Source organism: Molothrus aeneus, chromosome Z, assembly GCF_037042795.1.
Source record: "Molothrus aeneus isolate 106 chromosome Z, BPBGC_Maene_1.0, whole genome shotgun sequence".
Lineage (NCBI taxonomy): Eukaryota > Metazoa > Chordata > Aves > Passeriformes > Icteridae > Molothrus > Molothrus aeneus.
This window is the reverse complement of record NC_089680.1, coordinates 56,497,505-56,523,616: the sequence shown is the minus strand read 5'-3', so window position 1 is coordinate 56,523,616 and position 26,112 is coordinate 56,497,505. Positions and strand designations below refer to the sequence as shown.

The 26,112-nt window shown below is 38.0% G+C and overlaps 1 protein-coding gene across 2 annotated transcripts in view; it reads left to right on the top strand.

Moving 5' to 3' along the window:
* LVRN (laeverin) overlaps nt 1-25,867 on the top strand; it is a 34,712-nt gene extending 8,845 nt beyond the window's left edge. Inside the window, exons 4-20 of one of the 2 annotated variants that reach the window (XM_066569382.1) lie at nt 789-915; nt 3,055-3,209; nt 4,587-4,700; nt 6,822-6,962; nt 7,268-7,333; nt 7,467-7,532; nt 8,984-9,153; nt 10,550-10,626; nt 12,458-12,597; nt 14,702-14,757; nt 16,523-16,676; nt 17,547-17,641; nt 18,412-18,519; nt 22,226-22,396; nt 23,914-24,054; nt 24,972-25,047; nt 25,721-25,867. In XM_066569382.1, the coding sequence (XP_066425479.1) occupies nt 789-915; nt 3,055-3,209; nt 4,587-4,700; nt 6,822-6,962; nt 7,268-7,333; nt 7,467-7,532; nt 8,984-9,153; nt 10,550-10,626; nt 12,458-12,597; nt 14,702-14,757; nt 16,523-16,676; nt 17,547-17,641; nt 18,412-18,519; nt 22,226-22,396; nt 23,914-24,054; nt 24,972-25,047; nt 25,721-25,867 (2,004 nt within the window). Of the gene's footprint in view, nt 1-788; nt 916-3,054; nt 3,210-4,586; nt 4,701-6,821; nt 6,963-7,267; nt 7,334-7,466; nt 7,533-8,983; nt 9,154-10,549; nt 10,627-12,457; nt 12,598-14,701; nt 14,758-16,522; nt 16,677-17,546; nt 17,642-18,411; nt 18,520-22,225; nt 22,397-23,913; nt 24,055-24,971; nt 25,063-25,403; nt 25,653-25,720 lie in introns of those variants that run through there. The other variant, XM_066569383.1, reaches the window with a different exon arrangement.
* The last annotated feature ends 245 nt before the right edge of the window (nt 25,868-26,112 follow it).

Below are 26,112 nucleotides of genomic sequence, written 5' to 3'. Positions count from 1 at the left end.
GAATTGAATCCTGATGTTTTCCAAGCATGCTCTTAGGATTTGGCTGTGCAGCTCCTTGTGAGATCATGCATTGCATTTAGATGCAAGAAATATGAAGGTTTTGAGCTGCTGGGCACCAGGCGAGGTATCTCTTGTTCAGAGATATATGATGGAGATAAAAACCTTTTCTCAGGCTACCCCATCACTTTTGGGCAAGCAGCTGCTCTTTTTAGTATGGGAACAAAGTCAATGGGCACAGGAGAGGAAAGATTTCTTGCTGCTGTGGTCTTGGAGGTACGGATGTCATCTGCTCAGATGTCACCTGCTCTCTCCAGCAAAGGAGCAGGCCAGTGGTCTCAGAGAAAGTTCAGGAGGAGAGATGTGCATGTTAGGACTGCAAACACTCTCTGGACATCTATTTCTCTCTCTTCAGGTGGGCTAAATGCAAGCTTGCCACCCAGACATACTCAGTGGAATACACTGGTTTTAAGATGTGTAATTCTTAATGGTTTTGCAGTGTTTTCCACTTAAAATAAAAGCTATGATTTCATTTGTTCCTGCTATGTATAGTTGTATTCAAATTGTTGTCCTTTTGAAGTACTGGAACTCTCCTAGATTTTAGCAGGATCAGGGTCTGTGCTGCAATTTGTTAGGTCCAGTAAAACTTCAGTTGGATTTTTTTTTAATTAAAAGTTCATTGAATGGTCTGGTGTCGACAGACAGCATTTTTCCAACCATGTCACAGAGGACAAGCAAAGAAAATGAAATGTGAGGGTTGTTTAAAAGCATTCTTCCTTGTTTTATTGCAGATACGTATTTGGGCCCGGAAGGAGGCAGTTAAAAATGGGTATGTTGACTATGCTTTAAATATCACAGGCCCAATATTTTCATTTCTGGAAGACAAACTTAATGTCAGCTACCCTCTGCCAAAGACAGGTGAGATGACTTATATTCTGGAATGGATGAGAAATGGCTGCTGATGGTGTAATGTTCACAGAAACTGTGGGGTTTTTCTGGGGTTCTCCTTTTACAGCTTACCACATTCATGGAATAAACCCCCTAAACTTTAAATCACTGAATTCTCCTTTCTGTCTCATGGCTTTTACAAACCTGTAATTCAACACTCTTACCTTTGCACTCCACCCATTTTTTAAGGCCTATTCTCCTAATAAAAGGGGCAAGTTGGACAACAAAGTGGATAGAAAGGTGTAGTTCAGTCACATGGGCTGTCTTGGGGATCACAACATGCAAGGATGTTGTAGTTCCTCTGTCCTTGAAGTAAGTCCATGCTGCCTCTATGTAGCCTCTGTCCCCACAAAGAATTCCTTACTTTCTTCAGTATATTCCTGTCTTGCCTTGGGTGTATGTTCCTGCACATTCCTCCCCAGAAAAGCAAGGAGGATTGCCTGCAGGAAAGCATTGTTTCTACTTCAAATGGACATTGGGTAAGTTGGTTCAGACAAAAAAACACATGACACCATGTTGTTTCACTCTACAGTTTGTTTGCTACATGTACTTGTATTCCCAAGGGTTTCAGCATTAATATTATGGGAAAATGGGTAGAATATTGAGAAGACAGTAAAAAGTTCTTATCTAAAAATAATTCTGGACCTGCCAATGATTTTAGAGGATTGCAGGACTGGGGGAGAGGAATTTCCCCTTTTCTTGACTGGATAGTTTGTTGATTTGTCAAATCTGTATTTTGGCACTTGAAAGAAATAAATTTTAATATGTGTGAATTTATTATCTCCCAGTATATTTCTAATAACTTGTAGAATTACTCACTACACTTCTTTTAGAAAATGCAATATATGCAGTCTACACTCTTCAAATTTTCTAGTCTTAGTAATCTTACAAGCTAGGCAAGGGCTGTAGATAAACCTGTTTCATGCATGTATTGCTGTGTTTAGTAGCAATGTCAATACATTAATTCATTAGCATAAAACTAATACACAACAGAAGTAGAGGAACAGTGTTGTAGACTTCCTGCTAGGCAGAATTTCAGTTTCAGAGAGGGCTGTAATACCATTACAATCCCCACTGTAATGCCATGCAATATCCACTGGATTTCCCAGTGTCTTTCTTTAAAATTTCACTTAAAAAATGCTAAAATTAGACCAATCGAGAGTGCCTCCATGTAAATGCAAGAGATTTCTATTGCAAACTCAAATGTGAAATTAAGAAAAAGCACATTTAAACCTAGGGTCTTTAACCCAGGGTTTTAGTGCTGTTGTAAGTGAGATCTCCTGCCCCAGGGCTGGATAAGGCCTGCCTCACCAAAAGTGAAATACCTTTGCTGTAAGATGGAGCCAATAATACCAGTTGAGATGCAGCCTACCTGTAAAGGGATTCAGCACCAATCTTGCATTAATTGCCTTGCTTTTGGTCTGCAACTTTCTTGTGGTCAGCTGCTTCTAAATGTTCTGTACAACTTTTCCAAATTTTGATTTTCCCTGCTGAGTTTAAACAGTATATCTTTCTTTGAGACCCTGATGTTTTGTCCGGCTCTCACATTTGAACTGGAAAACTAATGGCTGTGCATAAGACAGAAGAGGCAGTATAGAGGTGACAGTCTTACTGTGAAAATAAAGAGATGCTGTTTCTAAGGCACCTTTCAAACAAGAGTGGAAAAGATACCTCTTCTCACACAGCTGAAAGAGCAAGACTTCTTTTTTATCAGTTGCTAGGCTGAAAAAAGGTAATTATTACCCTACCCAAACACAAGAGAAACTCACAGAGAAAGATTTCTGACAGCCAGCAGTGAATATATATTCTCTTCTAACCTCCATTTTAATTCAGAACATATGTAGGTAGAAAATACAGTACAGATCTGGGCTTTGTGGAAATTAATTATGTGGCTTCCTGGAAGAATGGCATCATAGGTGAAAAGCATGACAAGAAGAAATTTCAGCAATCATTTGCAAGTTTTGCTGTAATGCCACAAAGAAGCACTATCATGTAGTATCCTTCAGTGGGGTGCTAAGCCAATGTGAGCATTAAAATTGTGAGCATTTTATTTATGAAAATGTTTAAGATAACTTTTTTTTGTGTGTGTGTCTGTTTGAATCAATTCAGATCTGGTTGCACTGCCTGATTTTGGAGCAGGTGGTATGGAAAACTGGGGGCTAATGATTTTCCAAGAAGCATCATTGATGAACCTCCCAAGTGATGAATTCACAAGCAGGAAGGCAATGATTGCCTTAATTGTGTCACATGAACTAGGACACCAGGCATGTGGTAAAAAATTCTGTACATGTATTTCCCTGTGACATTGTTTCCTCATGGCTACTGATTAATAGAAGCAAAATAATCACTTAACAATAGAGGGTGTGTGTGAGCACTAGAGAACTGAAAGCATATTTGATCGTATGTTCTGCTGATAAAGCAATGTTAAAAGTAGGTTCTCTCATCTTTCAGACTGCATGCTGATTGTACAGGACTCATTGATATGAAACTGTTAATGGGACACTTGGTTTTTTTCTTACACAGTACTTAATTGCCATGAGAGAAGATACTCTGGGAACATAGGGATGACACTACTGCCCACACAATAAACTTAGTATTTTGTTAGGACACTCATACTGAGTTCATCAGTATCCTTTTGTAGGGGCAGTGCACGTACATACTGCAAAAGGTATTTGTTCTTCTCTAAGACACAGCCCATTGTACAATAGAACAAAATTAACATGAAAATACTTTGTGCTGGATGTTTGCCCAGCCTTCATAGAGATTTCCAAATTCTTTCTTACTTTATTTGGAATGATAATACAGTTGCACTTCCTTATTGACAGTGTTTAATTTCCTGTTATTTGCTTGAGCAACAACTATTTACACTTAGTCAGTAAAATTAGCAAAAATAGCTTAACTTGGCTAGTGCACATTTATGCCTTTCTGACATTGTCTGTAACTTTTCAGATCTTCAGATGAGCAGAGTGTTTTTACTGCAGGCCAATTAAATAAATGTCAGTGGTTAACTACAATCTATTTTACAATAAACTTGTACTTCTGGTTTTTAAGAATTAGCAAATAAAATATAAATCCAGAAATGATAGTTTTTTTGTTAAATATTAAATGCCAGATATGAGAACACAGCAGCTGTTTTGGAAGATGTGTACTTGCCACGAGAGGGATTTGCTGGTTTTGGAAATGGTTATTTCCCCAGTTTTATGTGACATTCCTTTGACAATTTCTCTTTGTTAAGAGCATGGAAATATGATTTTGTAATTGCTTGATTGATGTCCTACTTTTACTCATAGCCTGGTATGATATTTTAGAAATTTAATTTATATTGAGAAGTCTTTAAAATTAAATTTTCTATAAGAATGACATAATGGACTGAGGTTGACCCTTATGGTATGAAATTGTAGATGAAGCAATTTAAAAATTACTGCCCTCAACTTCTGACTTTTTCTAAAATATGCCTTTTTCTACTGAATTTCACTACTTGAAAGAGCATTCAGCATTTTATTCAATTTACACACAGACATTAAATAAAGTTACTTCCACCTGTTTATGTGTGTTTAACCTGCAAAAGCTGTTTAACCTGCAAAAAAAAGTGAAAACAGCACTCCAAGAAGATTTTGAGATATTTTTTCTTTCAATTTAAGTGGTTTGGAAATCTGGTTACAATGAACTGGTGGAATGATCTGTGGCTTAACGAGGGCCTGGCATCTTACTTTGAGTACCTGGGAGCCACCTATGTTGAACCCAAGCTTTCACTGGTAAGTGCCAACACTCACTAGCCAAGTTCCATTGTGTACAAAGGAAAGGAAGGTGCAGGAGATGGGAGTTAATCAAACAGTGCTATTATAAATGTCACTCCTGGGGGAAAGACCAGTCAGTCTTGGTTCTTTCCCTGTAGGTCTCCATCTGTGGGGGCACTGGGATTCTATCAAGCCCTCAATGGCTGGTGCAGAGAACAGGTGGACAGCTGGGATTCTGCAGTGGCAAGGAGTGGGTGTTTGGCCCTAGATCTATCATGTGGCAAACCCAGATTTCTCTCCTGGGTCCTGTTGTAGCTAATGGTTTTCCTCCTCACCTGCCAGGCTCTTTTCTAATAATCCCAGTCCTCCACTATCTTTACGAGGCAGAGATTAGGCTGGGTCATTTTGAGTCTGCTTACCCCAGTGGGTCCCTGGATATCTGGTTGTAGATAAGACAAATTCAATGCACATAGCTAATCCAACAGCAGGGTAGAATTCCTTCCTATTCTGCCCAAATGGGAATAAGCATAAATCCCATAGCATATCAGAAGACTCTATCCATTGTTAAACTGAGAGACAGATGGATAGGGGCTGCTAATTGCAGCCATGAGATGCATGAGGTGCACTTGCCCCTGCAATCTTAAATGTCTGTACATGGTGCCATCAGCTTCTGAAGGAAGGAAGGGCCTTAAGTCTGGGCAGTTACTCCAGGGTGCTTTTTATGTGGCTAAATTGATACACCATTTGTCAATTTCCTTTTTGCATTCACCAAAGCTCTTAATTATATGTTAGATTGGAAACTAATAAAGACATGCCAAACAATTTCTGTCAGGAGGATTTCTAGGTCATGGGATATGCCTACCTTCTTCTTTGAACTTCAACAACAGCTCACTTTATTCTCTGCAATACAGTGTCTTAATACCAGTGAAAAGTGTTAAGGTCTCTGAATTTTAAATTGGAAATAAATACTTGACTTTTTTAAATTTAAACATTTAATTTAGAAGCTTCCCTTTCTGAAAATGAGCAGTTGTCATTTGTGTCCATAAAGTAAATTTTAATACTGGGCAATAATTCTGTTTGATACATGGCAGTTAGGTAACGTGCCTTGGGAATGCAGAATTAATCACATAGGTGTAAGAGTATAGATCTTGCAGTTTTGTGGGTCATAAATGTTCACAGAGTCAGAGAATGGCTGAGGTTAGAAGGCACATGTGCAGGTCATCTTGTCCAGCCTCCCTGCACAAGCAGGGCCACAAAAGATCCAATTGCCCAAGGCTGTGCCAAGACAGCTTTTGCACATCTCCAAGGATGGAGGTTCGACAACCTCTCGGGGCAACCTGTGGAAATGCTCAGTCACCTCCACAGTGAAAAAGCTGTTCCTGGTGCTCAGAGAGAACCTCCTGTGTTTCAGTGTGTGGCCACTGCCTCTGGTCCTGTCACTGGGCACCCCTGGAAAAGCCTGACTATGTCCCCTGCTCAGCTTCCCTTCAGGTACATACACTGGAGAGATCCCTCTGAGCCCTCTCTTGCCCAGGTGAGCAGTTCCAGCTCTCTTAGCCTGTCCTTACAGGAGAGATGCTTCAGTCCCTTCCCTGAGCTGTTGACCATGGTAGGTGACAATTACTTGGGAGACATTTTCTGAGGAGCCACTTTCCTTCCCCATTTCTCACGGGGTGACAGCAGCAATGCCACACAGCTAAACCCTGGTACCTCCAGTAGCTTAGGTTTTAGGTTATTGCTCAGGGTTGCAGCAGAAGAAACAGGGAAATTAGGAGGAAAATGCTGCCATATTCATAGCAGAAATAAATGAAATACAGGCTTTCGGTTTTCAGTATTTGTTCATTTGCTGTTTAATACAGTTGACTTATTTTTGCCTGAGGATTACACTATAACTGACTGTCAGACCCAAGCCCACAGTACTTTGAAGATGTAATATTTTCACTGGTCACTGATGCTGCATGTAGGAAATGTCAGGATCAGGTATATGGTCCCTTGTTCTTCAGTAGAAAGCTGGGGAATTGCGGAGCTTACTTATAGAAAAATTATTCATAATAGTGCTAATTCCATACTCCTCATTCCCTCCAGAAAATTAGTATCTTCTGTTCATCTCACATGACAAGAATTGTCTTCTTCTTGCAGGATAAAATCTTTTACGCTCATGTTGTACAACCTGTCTTAAGGGAAGACAGTGAAATAGCTCGATCACTGTCAGAGAGTGAAGACAAGATCAAAGGATCATTTTCTTTAATGTCTCTTTTTGACAACATCACATACAGCAAGGTAAAAAAATAGAAAATTTTTCCCATTTCTTGCAGATTCTAAGCTAATGGTATAAGGTAGGTTTGGGAGGAATTCTTGAACAAAACTACTTTGTCATTCAAAACGTGTTTCTGCTGCACACACAAATTTATTGGGTGTTGCAAATCTGTGTGGCTATGAAGGAAGAGGTGAAAACATTTTTAATCTCTGTGAAATATGAAGTGTGGGTGTAGACCAACTAGCATCTCTGGAATATTTGAAAAAATACTGCAGCAGTAATTGCAATAATAGTTCATTTTTTCTCATACTTGTTTTTTGTACTCTAGGGGGCTTCTATAGCCTGGATGCTTTCTGGTTTCCTGACTGAAAGGTTGTTCATCAGAGCACTTACTGTAAGTTTGAAAAAACAACCTTCTTTGTCTTGATTTATAAGTTTGAAAATTCCAGTTGTACAAATTGCTTGCTTTGCCAATGGTTTTCACTGAATCTCCATGGATTCTGATGCTTCTCTTTGTTTCTTCCCAGTCCTATCTGAAAGAATTTTCCTTCTCAAATGCTAATCAAGATGATCTGTGGACCCACATACAGATGGTACTCATTTTATGTCTCTAGTATTCTTTTCCTGCTGTTTAGCCCAGTCCAAATTTAAGGCATAAACTGTTTGTAGAAGACTGCATTGGAATGTGGCTGTCTGTAATGCAGCCTTTCTCCTGCATAAAATTTGCTTTGCTAGTTCCTCAGCTAATGTCTTCTCAAGTGTTTATTTGGCTGTTGTGCTGCACCTGAGATCAGTGGGACGGAGTACAAGGAGTAGAGAGATGAGATAGGAAATCAGGACCAGGCAAAGTTTTGGGTTCCATGGTAATTACATAAGCCTACATGAAATTCCTCTGTAGCTTAGGTTTTGCTAGATCAGAGTGTGTGATGCCTTAGGCTTGATGATCAAAGATGCTGGTATGTCACAGATCCAGCAGAGTCTCTACTCAGGGCAGTAGCTCGGCATTTCACCCTTCAATGGTTTTGGCAGAGATCTGACTAAGAAAACATATGCTAATATTAGTTTTTTTTAAAAAATCCACCTTCCTGGTCCTCTAAAGAAGGCTTCTTGTGTTTCAGATTCTGTCTTTAGAATGGGAGTGCTAGAATTTCAGATACACAATTCAGATATGTTTTAAGCCAGTGAAGACTGTGCCAATTCACACCAGTTTGGGCTCCAGCTTAATGTCTTTCCCAATTTGTCTTTACTAGTTCAGTTTATTATGACACTTAAAAATATTTGTGTTGCATCAGTTCTATTTGAATGAAATTAACTAGTCAAGTCTGTCATAGCCATAGAGATGTGTAAGTATATTAACGCTAAAAAGGAAAAGGTTAGCAGCAGGTTGTATGTGACCGTGTTCACAGGGGTTCTTGGATGAGGGAAGAGATGAGAATGTTGACTCCATGTTCAGAAGGCTTGATTTATTATTTTATGGTATATATATTACATTATCACTATAATCACTAAAAAGAAATAGAAAGGAAAAGGTTTTCTCAGAAGCTAACTAAGCTAAGAATAGAAAAGAAAAGAATGATAACAAAGGCAGCTCTCTCGCACTCTGTCCGAGATAGCCCGGTCCTCGATTGGCCATTAATTATAAACATCCAAGATGGGCCAATCACAGGTGCACCTGTTGCATTCCACAGCAGCAGATAACCATTGTTTACATTCTGTCTCTGAGGACTCATAGCTTCTCAGAAGGAAAAATCCTAAGGAAAGGATTTTCAGTGAAAAGATGCCTGCGACAGTTGTAGAATGAAAAATGTCATCTCAGTATTTCATAATTCCTGAAAATGGCTTATGCCTGTATTATGTCTTTATTAGGATGCCAAAAAGGTTCCTTGGAATTTGTTACATTGATTTTTTTGCATGAGCCAAAGACCAGCAAGCTGCTAAGCATTATTTTCTCTACTACATTAGGAGCACTCCCAGAGATTCACTGAAGCAATATCAGTAAGTACCTGTTCATCATAAGCATTTCTAATTTCTCTTTCCCTTTCAGGTCGTAGATGCACAGGATGAAGTTCAGTTGCCAGCACCTGTAAAGCAAATAATGGATTCCTGGACATGCCAAAATGGGTTTCCAGTTTTAACGTTAAATCTAACTTCGGGAACAATCAGACAGGAACAATTTTTTAATAAAAACAGTAGAAAGAGTACTGATTCTTACAAGTATGTTTAGCTTGTGTTTTTATTGTATATTTATACCCTGTTTTTTACAGGAAATGCTTCAGTTACAACAATATGTTTTGATCATCTGATTTTTTAACTTATGGTTTTTTCTTGTGATGAGCAGTCAAGCAAAATCTGTTTGAGATTTTGCTAGAGTTTGCAATGGTTCTGCAGATTCTGCTTGTTTTTCCAAAAGGTTGCTTTCTTCTGGAATAGTGACTTTTCCAAATCAGATGTAGGTGATGAGTGTGTTGCAGACAGGATTTTTGCCTGGCATTTTCTTTTTTCCTCATCCCTCAGGTATACGGTCTGGGGACCTGGATGAACCACACTTAGCTTCCTTCCTGTGCACACATTCCCAGTCTCTTCTGCCTGACAAGGATAGAAGGGTTGCATTTAAATACTTAAATAAATGACCCCTTTCGCAGAAAGTGCTGATACCTGAACAACAGTTTTAAGTTCTTGTGAGCATTGCTAAGTGTCTGGGGCTTTTGAAAACTTACTAGATGTCTGAAAATGATGATAGAAGTAGCTGCCTTTCGTCACCCACTTTGGAAACTCCTGGCTAGGGTTTGAGCATTTATGAAGAAGCAGTTTTTATGAGTCTTGGGGTGCATGGATGGAGTCCATGAGATGAATTGTCATGCGAGGAAAAAGTGAAAAGAGCAAAATCCAAAGCAGTTTTTCCTTGGAAATTATGGCTGGTAATACAAACAGACAAAAGGAATTTTAACAAAAGTCACAGGGTTTCCTTTGCTCCCGATCTCCAGGAACTGTAATGCATTAATCTATTCAATATTCTTGGTTAGCTCAGATAAGGAATTCTAAGTCACAAGTGTGAAGTCCTGTACAGTTAGCAAGCACAAATTACTGTGTGAATGTAAGAAAGCTCAGGATCCATATTACAGAATTTTTCAGGTATTTGAAGCTTTCATCTCTTTTACCAGAAAGGAGCTTTACATTCCCTCAGAAAAGAAATTACAGTTGTTGGAAAGACAGTTGTATTTCTTTCCTGGAACCTTTTTTTGGTAGATGTGCTTCTGAAAAGTAGCTTTAAGGTCTCCAGAAATAGGGTGAATTGTAAAAAGTGAGGAGAATAAAATTGCTGCCTGGAGAAGGAAAGATAGAACAGAAAAACTATGGTATTGAAATACCTAGCACTGAACAATATTCTTGATATTAGTGCCTTTTAAAATCCATGCTAAAGCTCCCTTTTGGAGAAGATAAATGCTGATCCAGCAGAAGTACCATTATCTGATGAGGTTGCATGCGTCAGAGAGGACAGAAGGTAGATGGATATTCTTGTAAGATGGAACTAATCTGCACTGTAGTTTAGCATCAGCTAAGAGGGATTTTTAAATATAACAATTTTAATAATATCCTTTTATTTGTCAAGTAACACCTGGATTATTCCTATTTCTTGGATGAGAAATGGATCATCACAACCCTTAACCTGGCTAGATAAAAGCAGCAGTAAGTAATGTATTTGTTTGCACATTCTAAAACCAAACTGATGAGAACACTCGAAAGTCTTTTTAAAAAAAAGGATATATTTGAATTAAATAGGGAGATAAAACTTTAATACAGAAATGTCTCTGTTTATCCATAACAATGATTTTGTGCTACAAAATAGCAGTAGATTTTCCATTAGGTCAATATAATGTTCTTTTCTCTGTTGTATCAAACTTCAGTGCAAGCTGGAGTTTTTAATAAGATGGCACGACATATTTTATGAGTAGAGATTTCCACAGAAATTATGATTTTATAATTTTTACACAAATCCAAACTTGTACGTCCTCATGCTTCTGTAATATTCTTCCCCCAACAGATCTCATTGATGTTAAGGACAGCTTTTGAATATAGACAGGATCTCAGCTGTGAAATATCAGAAAATTATCAGCTTGAGCAGTAGATAGAAGACTGAAAAAATTAACACTGGCTGTGGGAAGCAACCCAAATATTATTGCACATTAATACCTGTAACAACAGGAAAATTAATGTTTTCAACAGCATTTAATTTGTTTAATGCAAATTAAATTTAAAATCAACATAATAGGATTTTTAAAGTTTTAAATTCTTACAATAGAAAGTGATTTTATGGGTGTCTCCGAATAAAAAATTCAGTTCTTTCTGAACTCAGTGCTTTCCAATAGCTTTTTTCTTTTTTCTTTTTTTTGAGAAAGAAGAAGTATAATCATTAGAATGGGGTAATCATTTTGCTTTGGCAAGTCAGGCATGCATCAGGTTTTAGATGAGTCAAAATAAGATGCAGAGACTAATGCAGTGGAATGCTTGAGAGCAAATCTTCAATATGCTGTGTGCATTGCAGCTCTCCACCCTCTGTTGGCAGGGGTTAAAAGTTACTTCCTCTTTTTTTTAGGCAGTAAGATAGCTTGAGTGATCATTAATTCGACTGTATACAGACAGGCAAATAAGAAAAAATGTGTGTATATTCCTCTGAACACAGGATGAATCTTGCAGTACTTGCTCTGTCTAAACACTGGAGTGTTCAGAGTACATTCTGATGGGTGTAGATTACTCACCAGTATGGACTTACTGTCTTAACAGAGTGTGCCTTCTCAAATCAGGATGTGAAAACAGAATACTCTTCTGATGAGGCAGCTTAGAGCCTTCAGAGCTGCACTGGCTCCTTCAAAGCACAGTAGGCTCTCAGAAGCAGTCAACCAGGCAAGAACCTATGAGTAGTGAGATGGAATGCAGGAGGAAGTTGTTAGTGAGTGATGTAACTCAAAAGGACTATGGAACTATCTTCTTTTAAAAAAGCATTTTTGATTACTTGTCTCTTGTTAAACTTAATAGGTTTGGTTGGGTTTTTTTCCTTGATCTGCATTTATCTGAATAAATGGAGATGGATGGTCAGTTCTTCTGTGAGGTGCTGAGCACTGTGTTTTGGAGCTGGGAGCAGCAGGTGTACTGTGGATCTGTACCCTGCAACAGGTGTGGGAGGATATTGCTCCTCATCTTGAGAGTTTACTGTTGAGTAAACTTCCTGAACTCTCACAGCTGCCTTTCAGCTAAAGGGCTGGAGCAAAGTGAGTCTTCAGCTTTCTCCTTAGAATCCCAAGGTGCTCAGTACCTGAGGAATCATTGGCTTGTTGAAGTCATCCTGCTGGGCAGAGCAGAGATCTCAAGTGCACTGATCTCAAGTCCTTTTGGGGGATTCTTTTTGAGTCCAGCCTCAAACTTGTCTCATACCTCAGAGGAGTAGCAAGTCCATTGTTTGTAAATTCAAAAGAAGCAGTGCATGGAAAACAAAATGATACATTCTAATGTCACTTTACAGAAATGTTTCCTGAAATGCAAGTATCAGAGTCAGACTATGACTGGATCTTGCTAAATGTAAATTTAAGTGGATACTACAGAGTGAACTATGACCAATTAAACTTGAAGAGATTAGCACGCTTGCTTGAAAATGATCCAAAGGTAAGATCATGTTTGTTTTCTCAAGCTTATGAGCAGACTCTTTCTGTATATTTTTTCAGGCAGTTTTTACCTGGAATCACATTGATGAAAATCTGGAATAATGACAAACCCACCATTGCGCCACTAGTCACTGGCTTTTTGTAGTGGAAGATGACAGGCCTGAACACTTTCAGATAACTGTACATGACATTTTGTCTTCAAATTTGTGTTACTGGCCTATAGTTCTTCTGCTCTCTTTAAATCTCTCTCAAGGAGCTTTCAGTATGAATGTGGGACTTCAGCCTTAGCAGGTACAAAGTAATTATGAAGAAGGAAAACTGTGAGAAAGTTTATTTCCGTGTTTTGTCAAACCATAGTGTTTCTGCCCGTAGAATTAAAAAAAAAAACAACCTGACTTTTTTTTTTGGGTTGGTTGGTTGGGGTTTTGTGGATTTCTTTGTTTGATTTTTTTGGTTTTGGATTTTTGTGGATAATTTTCCTAGAAGTTCCAATCAATTCTATTTGAGCTCTTTCAGTCCTCTGTAGACAGTGACTTAGAATAGATTGCATCCCACCTTTGACTTGCCATAGCCAGAACTGAAGGTGAAAGTGGTACAGAACAGATGTGACTTTATATAGGATTGCATGGTCTCAGTGTTGCCTAATCCTACAGTGAGCCAGAGGCTGCAGTAGTAGTGTCAGCTCATTCGTTTTGCTAACAAAAGTGAGAAAATGTAACCTTTTGACCTAATAGTAATCGGTACAATCTTTCTCTAGAGAGTCTGGACACAAGGCTGATCAGAACATATGAAACCTTCCTACAGCACAGTGTCTTCATTTCTTCTAGGCTTCTTTCTTTCAGGGCAGACCTACATCATCAAGATGTTGGGTGTGTGCTGACTTGGGCACCATACAGGGTTGCAAAAATTTAACTCTGGGCCAGACAGGAGGGACAGGAATAGTCTATTAAGTATAGGTTTGGTCACATTCAAACAAGACAGGTTCACAAGTAGCATGGGCTATTAAGGACAACAAAGGAGTTATTTTGGATTGACCGTGACAAGTGCATTAACTGCAGAACAGCTGTGGATAGCACTAACAGTAGGACTGCAATCACAAGCCTAATTTCTTGAGTGAAAACATTTGGCATGGCCAAGGATGCAAGTCTTACCATAAGGCATCCCTTCTGGGAAGGATGAGAAGGACAGACACATCTTTCTGTGCCTAAAGTTTTGTGTCAAATTCTCACAATCCCCAGTCATGTACAAAATCAGAGTGCATTCTCTGCCTTATTAACCAGAATTGTGCGAAGTGCCTTGGCTGGCACTGCGGTGAAACTGTCTGTTCTTTGTCATAATGCTTCCTGGTGGGAAGTGTTCTTGGTAGCAGTTGCGCAAAACTGTCTGCTCCTCATGGTCATGCTGTTTTTAATGTGTCTTACTATCGAGAAGTGGAACGAGAACACGCAGCTTCCACCCAGCCTCACATTCCTGCCTGGCGGGTGTCAGCCCAAGACACCTGACTTGTGTCTGCTTTCAGCATCTCTGCTTTGCTTTATGCTTCCAGCTGTCACAGGGAATATTTGCTCAAGCAGTAAACTGCAGGGGCGTGGAACAGGGAGGGGACAAAGAGGACAGCAGTCCTGCCACAAGAGCATGAGATACATGCCTGTAAGCAGAGAAACAGCCATGGCTGTGCTTGGATCATTTATTTCATGGCAGTGATAGACACGCTGCTCTGCACCACTGTATTTAAACCTCAAAAGGGAAAAATGTACCAAAATTGTGTACCTAGGGTATTTTGAAGAAATGTGGCATTTCCATGTTTTAATTTCAATTACAGCATGCAAGTAAGAGGGGTCTTTAAATTCTCTGCTTAATGGCCTGTAGTTATATGTTTATATACAACGTAATATAGAACTATATTATGTAGCTCTGTGTACAGCACATATCTCTTAAAGCACATAAATAATTTCAGTTTAAAATTCAGGATCCATTTCTCAATGTTTTGTAGGCTGTTTTGATATAGAAAACCTGTTAGGGATGTTCTGAGACATCGTAAAGCTTTTTGTAAACTCTTAATGACATGTTGAAATCAACTAACACAACACCAATGCTTTCTGCAGGCTATTCCCGCTGTCAGCAGGTTCCAGCTGATAGATGATGTTTTTGCATTGACAGAGTAAGTATGTTTCCAATATGTTACAGAAATTGATTCAAAAATATGATTGCACTCAAGATTTCTAGTTCTGCTTCCTTCATTCCTATCCACGTGTGCCTCCTAAGAATAACTGCTTTTACAAAATGGTTGGGAGTTACTTAATCCCTTTTGTTAGTGCTGAGTGATTTACTTCAAAATTTCTTTTGTTCCAGCTCCAAGGAAATTATTTTAAATAGTTGCATTGCCATGAGTTCTTTGGGGATTAACCTGTATTTAACAGAAAAAATACTCCAAATGAGGATTCTGAATCTTCCTTCATTTATTCTGGACTATCTCAACTGTGCTGCACTGTGTCACTCAAAACCTTTTTAATTTCTCTTTTTGAGTCATGACTTGGTTGTTCAGGTCTGTGGTGCTAAGGAGGTCAGCAATGTTGTAGGGAGCTGAGAAGCATTAAGTGTGTCTCTGCCTCACTTGTGCCAGAGGTGCCAAAAGCATCAGACACCAATGATGAGGGTGTCCCTACGATGAGGGACATCAGGGATGAGGTGGCCAAAGCACACAGCCCTGCTTCAGGGCCTTGGAAGTACCTCTGACAGGATGAAGTAAAAATTCCCATTTCTCCTCCCATAAGAATGTAATTTTCCAGAAGAGAGCTCAAAACTAGGAGCTAACAAGAAATGTAACTGTGACGTACAGAACTGTGCTGCTACATAAGTACACCAATGTCATAGACATCTTTTGTGAAAATCTTTTCTTAGGATTTTTTCCCTTCTGAGAAGCTTTATATATATAAACTAAGCTTCCCTACAGAAGCTTTCTGTAAACCCTTCTGTTTACATTTTGTTTCTGAGGCCTCAGAAACAAAATGTAAACAATGGTTATCTGCTGCTGTGGAATGCAACAGGTGGATCCATGATTGGTCTTGTGTGGATGTTTGGATTTAGTGACCAGTCACGGCAGAGCTGGCTCTCTCTCTCTCTGTCCGAGCCAGCTGCCTTTGTTATCATTCTTTTCTATTCTATTCTTAGCTTAGCTAGCCTTCTGAGATGAAACTTTTCCTTCTATTTCTTTCTAGTATAGTTATAATGTAATATATATATAATAAAATAATAAATCAAGCCTTCTGAAACATGGAGTCAACATTCTCCTCTCTTCCCTCATCCAAGAACCCCTGTGAACACTGCCACACACGTGAAAAAATATTTTTTTTTCTGTAGGGGGGTGCTTGAATTGGAATTTTTTTGTGAAAAAATGAATTCTATGCTTATTACACACTGAGGGACAGAAATGCCATGCTGAAGAAGTTAATTCCACAAATAGTGTGCCTGTGAATTAAATGGTTTGACTTTTGCAATATTCCACAAAAGAACATGTAATGAAAATAAGTTGTTTCACAATAAAAATAAAGTTGTATTATAACCGAGACAGTACCTCTTAATTCTGATCCAGTGGGACAGACTGTCCTGCTGTCAATGTGTTTGTACCATATCCTGCAGACACAGAGTGTGCATGCTGCCATGCTTACTGCCATGATTGGCCTATTCCTGTGATAGCAGCACAGTGCTCCTTCATAGATGTTTTGAGAGTTCAGCTCCTAAAATCACCATTCATTTATATTTCTTTTATTTTTTCCAGTGCCTTTTCTAGTTACTTTTCACACAGTATCCTGATGTTTTATTGTCTGCCCCATAAATAAACATATATGTGTGGTAGGTGGTTAATGTGAATAAGCATGTTAAAATGTGTGGGCTTTTTTGTTTTGTTTTGGGGTTTTTTTATATAGCTTTGGATATGTTCCAATTGAAACAGCACTTGAGCTAACGAAATACCTTGCCAGAGAGGATGAACTCTTCATATGGAATGTGGTATTATTAAACCTTATACCTGAGACTTTGGAAAGTACGCTGAAGAACCATGAAGTATATCCACTTTTAAAGGTATGATCATTTTGTTAGTTACCCAAGATATTAGACCATACAAATACATTAGTCTAAAATTAATGCTTTTTAAATTCTCAAGGATGTAGTGGTGGCTATGATTAGTCAGAGAGCTTGTGATTCCTGTTCCATGACTTTATCAACTTTTGAGGTTTTATTAAAAAGGAGGAGGTACTTAATTATACATATTAGCCAATGATAAGTCTCATTGAGTCTTATCTGATCCTTATTGAAAAGCACAAATGCATTCACATTCCTTACATTAAGCTTCATCCTTCATTTTTTGAAACAGTGAATTTAGAAAACAGAACTGTCTCTCAGTAGCAAGTGAAAGGACCAACACTGCTATGTATAAAAGGCATATAGTATATTTGTGCTCTGTGCTTTGTACTGCTTTCCATTCACCTTCATGGAGTGAAAGAAGGAATAGTGTTTAGATACTAAATGAAATTATTCTCTCCCATATTTGACTTACCTGAGGTACTATTTATTTCCTTGACTGCTGTTTCAAGATTCCACTTATGTTTAAAGTACAGCCCTACAGTATTAGTTGTCTTAAGTTCTAAAAAGTAAAGGTATGTTAAAATAAGTGTGAAGAACAGAGTATTTTCTGTTGAGAAGGGCTTTTCCCTGTTTCTCTGAGAATTTGTTGTTTTTCATTATAAGTTCAAAGGTCCTAGTGATGTGAAATGGTTGTGTGCCAGTTTGACGTACAGGTATATTGTATTTTAGACCCAGTTTATATTTAATTTAATGCTCTGTGTTTTCAAGACATTAATAGCCATAAATTTTTAGGATAAACTGAGTAAATAAGGAAAATAAAAACTTGTATCTAAATGAAAGTAATTTTTCTTTCCCTTCTTTTAAAAGAAATACCTTTTAAAGAGAATGTTGCCAATATACCATTATTATGCAGGTTTTATTCGTCAAAATGCTGATGCTTTGGAAGATGACTATTTTGCTCAGTAAGTATCCTGCTTTTCTTAAGAGTTTTTTCTGGTGTGATTGGATCTGATACATTGCAGTTCGCTCAAGTAAATTTAAACCTTATAACTTATAACCTTATAACCTTAAAACGTATAACCTAACTTATAACCTAACTTAAAACCTAACTTATAACCTTAAAACTTATAACCTTATAAATTTAAACCTTATATCTCTTTTAAATACAAGATCCAGGAATAATTCTCTAACTAATGTGAATGTAACTGAATTGTTATTTTACTATTCTGTAAGTGTGACACCTTTGACAGGAACATAAAGGGTGATAGTTTAAGGATGATTAATTTTAAGGACCATTTAATTTTAGTGGTAGTTCTTGTTTGTCAGAGAACAGGTTCAGCAGGCTGCTGCTAGTTGAAGAAAAACTGACAGCAATGAACTTAAGATCTGATTTTGAGTCAATTACTAACTCTTGAAAATACTTCATTTTGCAAGGCCACTGCAGCCACAGGCTTAAACATCAGAGTGATTTGGATCATTCCAAGGAGGATATAAACCACGCAAAAAACTTACAAAAATATAATACATTTGTTGCCTCACTATATATCCACTAATATTAATTCTGGGGACCATTATTGTTTGATTAATTACTTTATTAAAACTCAATTGTTCCTAGTAGAGGTTCTTGTGGGTTAATGGCATCATGTTCTGAAACTGTGGTGGTCAGGCACAGTGCAAGTATGCCAAATGTGGTATGCATATTTTATTCTTACTGTTTTAACTTCCCTTCAAGAGTGTATTTGGAAAAACTCTTGGCAACAGCGTGCTGGCTGGGCCTCCAAGACTGTTTGGACCTGTCATCTGAACTGTATGCTAAGTGGAGGGACAACCCTGAGTACAAGTAAGAATGGTGATCTGCTCTTAGAGGTGTGCCTGTCTAAGGGAGGTGGAAAGTTAAAAGGCTGTTACAAGGGGGAGGCAGAATGAGAAATGTCTCTGTACACTGCTCTTATTTATTGCCAGAATGGTAGAATTTAGGGCAATTATGTCTACCCAACCTCTTCCTCTTCCCCAAATCCCAGCTTTATGACGATTTCATAATTGCTGCTTTTTACATAGACTTGACAGGCTGGAGGATGCAGATTTTGCCACGAAGACCAAAAGTTGGTCCATGTGGCCCAGTCCCTTTGCAGTAGTACAGCCTTGGGATTGTCACATACACCAACTCAGCTTTTAAGCTTCTCTTAACAATACTGAGTGAAGTGATGTTTGCATGATACAGCCAACTGCCCATGGTGAGCCATCAAAGTGCCTTGCATGTTCTGTGTTCACACAAAGAGGTGCTGGGAATAGCTGTCAGTCCTTATGCTGGTACTGGAGCTTAGTGGTTAGGGGTCTGGTCTGTGACAATGGACTCTCAGGAAGAGACTTTCTGTATTCAACCATTGCATCATTGAAAAAAAATTACAATGTATTGAAATTCTTATTATCTTTTCCTCCCTCTTTCTTTTGATGTTTTTCTATGCAATAGTCAAATAATGTTGGCACTGGTGAGTGAGTATTTAAAGTTTCTTTTTATTTGTGGTAGTTGTGATAAACATTTCAGTTTTATTTGATATATGTTGATACATGTAGTTGGCTAAGTAAACTGAACTTGTACCATTATATTGGAGTTTTCTAAAATAGTTTCATAGTGATCATCCTTATAAAAGCCAAACTGAGTTTTGCAGTCAGACTGAAAAGTTTAAATAGCCTACATAAATTTTGTTCCATTCTAAAGAGAATATTATTGCAATTCCACACTAAAAGCAACAGTGCTATGCTGAATTGTCAGTCTATTTTCAAAATAGTCATCTTTCCCTACTAATAACATTTGAGGTGATGGAATACTACATACCTTGTTTGACCTGAATAGCTGAAAAGTCTGTGAAATACATTAGCTGATTGGGTTTTGAATTTGATTAAGAATATTAATTTTGCTGTCCTTCTTGACACTGAGAAAAGTTCAAATGGATTTTACTGGGCTTTATGTGTGGAAAAAATGAAACTCTGAATTCGGTTAAGTTAAACATGATCATTAAAAAATGATCATGTTTTAAGGAGAAAGCCCCATAGAAGATAGGACACTTCTTTGGTTTCAAGTGACAGATCACTGTTCCCATGCAGCTAATGAGACTTTACATACGCTGGGTAGGAGAGAAAACAGGCACAATACACTTTTGACCCATATTTCACAGACAAATCCCTTTAGATGCGCCTATGTTCTCCATGCTGAGAGCAAATTCATAGCAGCTGTTTTGCCACAGGTGGAACCCAGAAGGATTCTCACATCTGTGGAACGAAGTAACGCATTTCTGTTTCAGATTGGGTGATCAACTTTCAGCTGAACATTTCCAAATTGTTCTGGGCAGAACATAACTGGACTTAATACAGTGCATTTTTATCTATTTCATGGAAATAACTAGAGCTGTAAACCCCAGCCAGTTTCTCAATTTTACTCTTTTTTCATTATAGGAGTGTAGTGAAGCTTGCTAAGTTAATGTATTCTCTTAGAAGCTGTTACTGGCTCGTCTTTTGAAAGAAGGAAACTACTTGGGGGAGGGACAGTATTTCAGTCCATTTTACTTTTTTACTAAAGGTTCACATATACTGCTGCTACTCTCAAAAGTTAAGAAATCACCATGTTATTTCTGGATTGATTCCAAATAACAATGTAAAATAACCTGCCCTGCTTTCCAGCAGCTTTTTGCATCTTCCTCAACATCCAGAAATGAGGGATTCTGACAGGCCAGTAATGTCAAATCACACAGCCAGTAAAGATGAGTTTATTCAGTAATGTCAAATCACACAGCTTATTCAAGATTAATAAGTCACACCCCTCACTTAATATACCCTCAAACTCCAAAGTCCCTTTTTGGACCATACTGGACACCCTCTGGGAACTACACAACATAAACCCCTTCAGAGCCCCCACAGATGTCACCAGCCAGCAAACCATTGCCCCATAGTAGGCTGCCTGTCCAGCCTGCTTCAAATGTTTTACATCAGAGTTGCAGCCAAATGATACACAGAACTTGTCTACTCACATACAACTTTACACCTATTAATGAACATTTTCTTGCAACTACTGGAGCAGCTTCAGTAGCAAAATAAATAGCTGTACTTTGGCCAAAATAGCTTTACCCTGTTGTCACCTTACTATGACCTCTTACTGCAACATTATGAAAAGATTATGAAACAAATTACTAAACCTTGTAACTCAGATCTGTTAGAGAAGGATTCCTCACAGGGCAATACTTTAGACTGATGAAACAACCCTACATGTCATTCTTGGTGGTAAATCCCTCATGTCCCAGTAAATAGCTAGGTAAATGAATCCAAACTATTTTTTAAAGTAAATATAGAACATGCCTATGCTTTCTGTTAGTATGACAATGAAATCCCCACATCTGTAACAGAACTACCAAAATCCCTCCATCTTGCCTTTTCACTGACAAGTAATGTCTGTCATGGAAAACATCCAAGTCTCTTGCTCTTTCCTACTAGTCCTTTGTTTCCAAAACTTATGACTTCCTTTTCTCTACCTTGTACTCTAAAGATTGATGTCATATATCCTTCCTCCTGACTCACTAACTCTGTTGGAATCATCCTCATTTTCTCTAAGATAATCTGCTGAAACTCAGGAATTTTTCTCAAATTATTTAAATTTGAATTTGCTGTTTCCAGTTTTGGGCCTGAAGAATGGCTTTTCTGACCAGAAACTTATCTGTTTTTCTAAGTGTATCCCCTGATCAAAGGGAGGGCATTTTTTACACCTTGATTTACAATCTTGGCTTAATGTAATAATAAGCAGACTAACAGTATGACATAGGGAAGTCAAATGTTTTGCTTATAGCAATGGGACCCATTCTTCTGTAAGAGCATTAGTCCATTGCTGAAATGCCATTAGCTGAAACTGTTTTCAGGTAGTCTGCATAGTAGAACACTGCTTTCACTGAAAAGTGTTTACAATGTCTTAATATTAGGGACACATCATTGCTACAGGAAAAATTTCCTGTTCAGCCTTTGCATATGGAGCATTACAGTGGTAATGTTTACATTTAATTTCTGTTATAAAATTCATTGCCCTGTTGAGGACTCTTCCCTGGGGAGGGAGTAATAGGAGGCTGCCTGTTGCATGGAAAAATGTCCCTTCTGTTTCCTTCTGTGCTGCAAATGGCTTTTCCTACTGGGCGCATTCACTGAAGGAACTTAGAAAAGGTTTGTCTGGGATGATGCATATATGCATTAGTGCACTCTTTAATGGTGTGATCCATTTCCTAGGCTGTGATATGGAACAGTGGCATTTTCACTGTATGTACACAAAATACTCTGGTCCAATTGCTCTAAAAACATTGGGGTTTTTTGTTTCCTTTAAACTGCATGCTTTTAAAATGTTTAAATCATAAATAAAGCAAACAGATTTCCTATCCTTATTTACACTGATATTTTATATTTGCATTGCTGTGTATCTTTTAACTGTAAATAAACATTTGGTTTCAGTTACGCATTTACAACAGGATTTGTCTCTACAACAGTACAGTATCTTTAAATATTTTACTTTGCAGAATCCCCTTTCTAATTAGAAGAACAGTCTGCTGCTATGGTGTTGCAGTGGGAAGTGATAAAGAATGGAATTTTGCATGGGAAATGTACAACCAAACTGACTCCCTTGAGGAAGATGAAGACATCCTGCTCTATGCCATGAGCTGTGCCAAAGAGTCATGGTTACTTTACAGGTGACCTTGATCAAAGTATATCTTTGTGTATGTAGAAGTAAATAACAAGAACAAAAATACTTTACTGTGCAAAGCTGGTAGAGGTTTGCTTCCCACAGAAGCATGTGCCTTGTCAACCACTGGTAAAGTTTTAAAGAGTTTTGTTAGGGAGCAAGTATGAAAAATGGGACAAACAGCAATAAACAATCCTTCTGCAAATACAACATGTGGGCCATCAGGTCTTAAGTCCTGACTTCATGTGGGCCAACCAAAAAGTTAAGACGTATATCGAAGAATCTTGTTCAAAAGTTTCCAGAACATAGTTTGGAATGCTGTGTTTATTTTCTTTTACTGGCATTTGTATCTTTGTCAGTAAAATGATGTTGAATTCTCTAATCAGTCATATTTGTAGTAGCTAAAGCATTTGTTAAGGGGTGGAATTTTGGCAGTGACGGTCTAAAGAATTATCATCCAAACATTCACATAAACTCCATGGGTCTAAAGGTGTGGAAGTAACGCTTTAGTCCTTCCAGTGTGGTGGTCATTTGGGAAGACAGAAAAATATGACTAAGATAATAAGAGAATAAGATAAGAAATATGAATAAGAGAATAAGATAAGAAATGTGGCAAAGAGATGCCCAGCCGCCTATACTAATTTCCCCCTTGACCTATGATCCTCTGGCCTTTTTCTTGGAACAGGCTATCACCATTCCCTGATAAATCAGGAAGTTGTTATGAGCTTCTTCCTCCATATACTCAGTAGCTGACAAACCAATCTGTTTTTTGAAATGCCACCCAGGGAGTGTTTTGGGGTAAAGAATGTTAAGATGTGCTTTCCCTAGCCCCCACAATTATGCCCATTATGTTAAACATAGGGCCTGCAAAAGGGGAGAAACCCAACTCTACCCATAAAGCAGCTGCCTGCAACACCCTATGAGAAAATAACTCTAAAAGGGTTCATTTGGAAGTAGGAGCATGCAAGGTAAAACACTGAGGCAAGACAGAGAATAATTACTTTTCAAGATGTTCAGGCATTCACTGCCACTGACATCATTAGAAGACACTTCTGAAATCCTGCTTTAGTCCTCATAAAAATTTTCTAATTGAGTCTCACTGTAGGGGAACCTATAAACAGGTTGTTTTTGTGTAAAAGTGTCTCACTGGCATACTCTATAGGCTCCCTCTGAGTCACAATGAGGTGAATTGCCTGAAGGTGAAGAGCAGTCTGCCTTTCCAACTGGTAGGAGCAGTTGTCTTTCTGGTGCCAGGATAAGAAATACATCTATGTCCATTTGATACTCTACACCCTCACTTTACTAAGAAGTGAAGAGTCCGTGTGCAAGAACAAATGTTAAGGACAAAACCCGAGCTGAATACACAGCTCAGAGTAACACCAACTTTGGTATAACCTTCCACATGCTGATATTAGTTGAGATAGGATTTTTTGTGTACTGGATTTCATTTCCAGATTGCAATACTGTATATTTCCATTTTAAAACACAAGTGAAAGGTTCACTTCTTTCCTGCTTTTCTAACAGATACTTGCAATATGGACTCAGTGACACATTATTTTCTTCCAATTGTACTTCAGTCATCATCTCACATGTAGTGACTAAGGATATTGGGCACCATATAGCCTGGGAATTTGTTACAGAAAATTGGCCACTTTTAAGTCAAGGGTAAGGAACAAGTTTTGGTTTCCTTTAATTTCTGTGGCTCTTTGGCTTCTTCCTCTCTCTTTATATTTGAGCTATGAAATTCAGGTGCAGATTTTCCTTCCAGGGATGGCTATTTGTAATGATTGAGTATTGAGTATGCAGAGCAGAGTTTTCAGAGGATTCAACTCTGATCAGGGTTTAATGCCAAAGAATAGCTCAACAAACACAGAAGACTTTAAAAATTAGTCTGTTCATGACTGTTTCTGTACATTTAAGTACTCCTGGGAATCCTGACTCTAGAAGTGGGTTTATCCACTAGGATTTTACAAGAGGGTGTAAATGCTGTAAATTGTGGGTATAAAATGCTGAAGTAAAATCCTCATATGTAAATTATTGCTAACACTAGAAAAGGCAAGTTGTAGCAGATTTGTATCATATCAACTTGTTCCCTTACAGAGCTTTTCTGCGTTCCAAATTTATGAGAAATTTGCTGGAAAATTGTCCCCTTATTTTCAAATGAAAAGAATAGTGCAAGTGTTTTCTTGTACGCTACCCTCAAGATAGCAACAGGAACACCAGCTTGTTAAACACATTACTGTTTAGTCTTTTTAGCTCAGTTTGGCTGTATGGCCTCAGAGACATTATCTGTTTCATGCAAAGAATTCATATTACCAAAGTACAAATACCAGATCTTTCTAGGAAATGAAAATGAAGGGTAATTATTGTATTTCATGCTGCTCAAATGTCTAAATTGAATATTAATGGTAGTTCTTTAAAAGAGGGAAAAGAGTCCATAGTTGCAAACTTCAGTTTGCATACTTAGTTGGTATTTGCAGCATAGTAAATAATCACTAAATAGTGTCAGTATTTTCAAATGAGATGAAATTTAATATATTTGCTAATGTGCTATTTGAAGGACCTTTATGTCAATTTTACAGATATGGGCATGAATTATTGCATGATGTACTAAAAGCCATGGGAAGATTTGTCAAAACAGATGTACAGATCCGAGAGGTAAACCAGAGAAACGTTTAGTCTCAACTTCATGGCCAGTTTGTAAATACAAGTTTTGGTTCTTAAAAGGAATCATTAACCATAATGTTGATGTCTTCCAAACCTTCATGTTTCAAGCAGAATCTCCACAAATTCTATCAAAACTGTCTCATTTTCCTCTATGAAATCTCTCTGTAGAGACAACCTCTGCCGTGATATCTACTGAAAATGTACCAGCATTTGGGCAGCTGGCCTGTTAGGTTGTCATACTGACATCTGTTTAATTCCTCATACTGTTCAATCACTGCTTATCCCAAATATTTATTTACTATTCTTCACTCCTCTCTTGTCTTTTGCCTATTAGACTGATGAGAAAGATTTCTTGTTCTGATTGTAGAACAGGCAGCACAAGAGGATTCTTCTACCCAACTAGTCCTAGACAGTGTGGTACCACCAGTACCAGTGAAGTTGGCTGCATTTGAAAGGATTTTTAGAGGAACAGCAAAAGGGCACATTCTTGATATGTAAGGAGCTTTCCCACGTTAGTGTAAATCAGTAACCCTGCCCCACCCCCTCTTCAGTCTCTGTCATCTGCCCCTTTTCTGTGCAGTTCTGTCTAAAGCATCTGTCAGGCACACAGTTGCTTGCTGCAAGTGAAGTTATGTGTGAACTAAGCCCCTGTTTATTTCTTCAGTTGCAGGTTTTTTATAATGCTACTTTGGAAGAGGATGAGAGAGAGGCTATTACTATGCTACTGGAATCTGCAAAACTTGAAAATATTGAAAGGAGAAAACTACTAATCAAAATTGCCAACTGGTTAGAGAAAAACATAGATGATTGACTTGGAAAACAATTTCCAGTATATTATATGTGATTCACTATCATATTGGTATTCATTATATGCTGTAATTAAATGTAAAGCACATTTTTATGAGTGCTGAGGTTGTCTTTCCACTGTAAAGTCTGGATAAAATGATTCACAAGGAAATCAAGGATTTAGTAAAAGAGGGTATAAACATATTTGCATCTTATATCTAAAATAATTTCCCCCTGAATGAGGTCTTAGGGATGCATTGCTAATAATCT